This window comes from Amblyomma maculatum, chromosome 6 (genome assembly GCF_055883805.1).
Source record: "Amblyomma maculatum isolate TAMU_Amacu chromosome 6, ASM5588380v1, whole genome shotgun sequence".
In the NCBI taxonomy this organism is placed as follows: domain Eukaryota; kingdom Metazoa; phylum Arthropoda; class Arachnida; order Ixodida; family Ixodidae; genus Amblyomma; species Amblyomma maculatum.
The window spans coordinates 124,538,872-124,543,333 of record NC_139349.1 but is presented as its reverse complement, the minus strand read 5'-3'; the positions used below and the strand labels follow the sequence as shown (position 1 = coordinate 124,543,333).

Here is a 4,462-nt window from a genome sequence, read left to right as displayed (position 1 = left end):
TCCGGGTAATTTCTTAACAAAAATAACACAGCCCGCAGACGTGCCAATTGCATGGCTCACTACAGCAAAATACCTAGACGTGAAACGTCGCACGATGTTACCGGTCTCTTCTTCCCCGTCAACTTTCGTTTCCTGCACGGCCAGGACGTCGATGTCATGCTCAGTTAAAAGGCGGTACACCTGGCCCTGCTTCTTCTTGCTTGCCAGTCCCCTGACATTAAGTGTACCTACTTTTATCGGAGCCGCAGAAGCCATTTTCATACAGAGGAAAGAGGCCGGTAACATGGTGCTTACCTCTCGCGTCTAGCGCGTGGCTAGACAACGTCTTTGACACCGGAGCCATCCGGTGCTGGCGGCAGGCCTGACTGCGGTGGCGGTTTGTCGTGGTCTCTCCTCTCCGCCGACACATTAGATCGCGACCGCAAAGTGGACTGCCGTCCTTGGCTCGTTTTTGCCGGCGGCTCCTCGACGCTGGAAGCTGTCGCCTTATCTCCCTCAGCACTGGTCTGGGCGTGGGACCGCTTCGATGGGGCAGGAACGCCGGTGGAGTGGGCGGCGTTCTTGTCATGGTTCTGCTCAAAAAGAGACGCTGGTTCTGCTTCCTTGAGTGCCGGCCCGCTTATTCCTTCAGTCGGCTCCTCCATCTGGTTTCCCGCAGGTTCTTCCGCTCAGGTTTCCGCCCGGCATCGCTGCTGGAAGGTCCTGAAGAGTCCGTAGCGTCGGTTTTCTTTTCCTGTTCCTCAATGCCTTTTGCGGATTCCTCGGCCTCCACTACGTCCATCAGGAGCTCTGCCGTGTCGTCTTTTGACGCTGCACCCGTAGCTGCCGCATAAGTGCGTACACAATCGTTGTCTACGTGGCCGTACCGCCGACATTTCGTACAGCGGGGGACTTTGCATTCCCGGCGCACGTGATCGGTGCCGTAGCAGCGAAGGCACTGCATCGGGCGTCCAGGCGCCACGACAAGGGCCAACTCTCCGGCGACGCGTACCTGATGTGGCAGGTCGTCCACTTTCAGGCCCGGCTTCAACTTCAGTAGGACAGTCCTTGTCGTAGAACCCTTTTCATTGACGCCTTGTATCCGCCACCGCTCACGCGTGACTTCCGTCACCTTGTCAAATGCCGCGAACGCCGTCCGGATGTCGCCGTCGGCCACGCCGTGAAGCATCCAGTGAAGCCGCAGCTTTACCTGCTGATCTTCCGGGTCGATGATAAGACAGCGGCGTTTCTTCACTTGCAGCTCCTTGAAGGCGAGCAGCTTCCTTGTTGCCTCCGCACTCCGCAGGGTAACCGCCCAGACATGGTTGATTTGGTACGCCCCCAACGCAACCACGTCGGGGAGCGTACCAGACTCGGCCAGGGCGTCTCGAAAATCTTCGACCCGGAAAGGCCTCACTCGTACATCACCGTGAAGAAACCCCGTGTTTAAAACAACACGACCGGTTGGCAGTGTAGGCAAAATAATCTGGTAGTCCTTATCTTCATTTGCATCGCTCCTGTTTCCGCGGCCGTCAATGGCCGCTATCGCCGCTCCGTTGGAGCCCATGACCCTGCGTTCCGCTTAGCTCGGCTACCGGAAGCAGAGTCACAGCCACGAGTTCGATGCTTGAAAGCGGTACAAAAGCGCTTCTAGTGAATGCGGTGTTGCCTTAGAAACATGCCGTAGAACGTTATACTGCAGTGTATATCGGTAATTATGAGCATGTTACTTACAGAAGTCGCAGTTACACGAGTAGCGAAGTACGTTTCCGCTACATTTCTTCTGCGCTCTGCGCACATGCAGAGCCATCTTGCGGCAAACACAGAAGAACCCCTCCTCGCAATGTGCGGCGCTGCACCGACACGTGGCGCGCCACTCGCCCCTGACGTTTCGCCGTGCACTCTCACAGGTTGTAGAATCAAGCGTCTTTCCTTTCTTTAGATCACTATCTTCGCTCACCCGCTTCTGCCCTTCGGGCCGCGCGGGTACCGGTGCGAGGATGCCCCAATACCCTTGCGTTTAGTAAGTTTTCTCGACGAGGTGCAATAACGCTATCGCGTTCCACTCTTGAAGGCGAAGCTTAAGCGTCCTCCAAATTTTTGTTCAATGAAATAATAATTGGTGCACAGCAAAGGTAAGGCGCAGTATCTGTCACACTTGTTCGGTGGACACCAGGACTGCGCTTTGAGGGAAGGGAGAAACATGGGAGTGAAAGAAGAAAACAGAGAGAGGAGGCGTAGTGGAGGGCTACAGTCTAATTTCGACAACCTAATAAATAAATAATAATAATTAATTAATGATATTTACCGTGCGCTGACATCGCACAGCACACGGACGCCACTTTGCTTCGCATTCATCGAAACGTAGCTGCCGCTGTCGGGATCGAATTCGGGAACACCGGCACAGTAGTCCGGCGTCTCACCACTGCACCATCGCGGCGGCGCTTGTTAAGGCGAAAGCCTTTAATGGCTCAGGCTGTCGTGAACAAAGTGTGTCCCGCTTTTGCGGCAGCTGTCGCGTGGCGTTCCTTGGCGCGATAAGATAAGGCGTCGGGAGGAAAGGCGCAGTACCTGTCACACACTCCGACAAGTGCGCGTTTGGATGGTGCGCCATCGCTCCTGTCGCATGGCGTTGCTTGGCGCGTGTTGAAGTGTGGGATTGCATATGGCGGAAACGCTAGACAAGATGCGGCTTCTCAGGCTTTCGCCTTTCAATACTTTAGTCGCTTAAGTCCCTCGTAATTTTTTACCTGCTGCCCGCTAAGCGCCATTATTTAGGAAGGTATTTATCCCGACCTTACACCAACCACGTCAATTCACAAATGCCTGATTTGTAGGGAAGGTAGGAAGGAAAAACTTTATTTAGCCCTATATTACTTGGCGGTTTTTGGGACGTCTTCAGAGTTGTCTGCTTGTTGAATCCACAGGGGTATTCTCCGTCGACCTCGTCCCCATCTGCACAATGATCGGTTGGCCTCAGTCCAGGGCTCCGCTGGCTACTGCCGCCCGTTGGGCTCGCTGTACCAGACCTTACTGGTCTTCGCAGCGGTCGCTGGACAGCAGTCTCCCATTGCTCCGCACTCGGGTTTCGAATTTTCGAATTTTAGGGACCACATCTATGTTTTGACAGGCCCATGCGATGTGATATAGTGTTGGTTCTTCATCGTACCACGGACATCTGTCCGCGTATAGGGTAGGGTGCATTTTATTTAGTATGTGTAGGTTTGGGTATGAATCCGTCTGTAATTGTCTCCATATGACAGCTTCCTCTCTGGTGAGAGAACTGTGCGGTGGGGGATAACGCATTCCTCTTCCTCTATAGTTTTCTAGTATGCTAGGGTGCTGGCAAACGTTCCGTGGACTCGTCGAATGCTCGGAAAGTAGTGTATGCTCGATCTATCCTGTCGGCCTCTTGGTTCTCTGCCACCCCCATGTGCCTGCCCGGGTACCCACATAATTTTGTGTCTGGTCTTGTTTTTTCGTGGTTTTTAATTCTGTCGCTCGCTTCGAGGATTATACGGAGCGCGTGACGACCAATCCTACCATTCATGAAATTTCTACAGGCTGTTTGAGAGTCCGTGAGTATCTTTAACGACCGCCCAGTTCTATAGTCCTCCGCCACAGCTAGAGCAACGGCTAGTTCTTCGGCTCTGCTACTGTGCAGTGTCGGATAGAGGCGCTGGTCACTTCGGGTGGAGACGAATCGACCACCGTGGCCACTGCAATTTTGTTGTGTCCTCCTCTCGAGCCGCATCCGCATACACGGTCGTCTCTTGAGGAGCGTATGTTTTTTTAATCAAGTCGGCCCTTGCTTCCCTTCTACCTTGGTGGAGGTTAGGTCCATGTTTCTCGGGATTGGAGCTACCTTGAGGGACTTGCAAAGTTTGTCGGGGATTTTTTCTGTCCTCGCTATTTCTCGCATCTGCTCACAGTATCCAAGTCTCTGTAAGAGCGCTCTTCCAGTCGTTGTCTGCAGCAGCCTAAGTTTTTGCGACTCAAGCTTCGCCTCGCGTAGTTCTTCAAATGTGTTTTTGAGCGTTTCTGCAGACGTGTTGCGCGGTAATCGGAGCGCCGTCTTATACGCTTTGCGTAGCAGGGCATCCGCTTTTGTATTTCACTCATGTTGAGGCACTGGTAGGGCATGGCGTACATAATTCAGCTCACTACCAGGTTTTTAACTAGTTTTAGTGTGTCCTCTTCGCGCATGTCATGCTGCCTGTTGGTGATGCGGGTGATCATGCGTGTCACTTGTAGCGTTGTTGTTTTGAGCATGGTAAAAGTGTGACTACTTCGTTGGTTCGATTGAACCCACATACCTAATATTCTTTTTGTCTTTTCCGGGATGGGCATTCCTTCCAGATAGATGTTGAATTTCAGGTCCGCACTGGTTGGGACGGTCCGGTTTTGTTTGCCTCTCCACACTCGAAACAGTTTCGATTTCTTGGTCGAGCAAGCGAGTTCTCTTTCTCCGAGATATTTCTGT

General features: G+C 52.9%; 1 protein-coding gene across 1 annotated transcript; it reads right to left on the bottom strand.

Moving 5' to 3' along the window:
- Positions 1 to 619: 619 nt before the first annotated feature.
- LOC146186708 (uncharacterized) lies at positions 620 to 4,122 on the bottom strand. The gene is made up of 2 exons (XM_084608093.1): positions 4,098 to 4,122; positions 620 to 1,560 (listed from the first exon to the last, which is right to left on the bottom strand). Exons 1-2 carry the CDS (start codon positions 4,120 to 4,122, stop codon positions 620 to 622), a joined length of 966 nt encoding a protein of 321 aa, XP_084464219.1.
- Between the last annotated feature and the right edge of the window lie 340 nt (positions 4,123 to 4,462).

Excerpts from the sequence above, each read along its gene's own strand:
- LOC146186708 (XM_084608093.1), bottom strand. The coding sequence starts at position 4,122 with ATGCCCTACCAGTGCCTCAACATGA. Across the intron at positions 1,561-4,097 it reads CTACCAGTGCCTCAACATGA|CGGAACGCAGGGTCATGGGC; the intron begins GTGAAATACAAA and ends AGCCGAGCTAAG.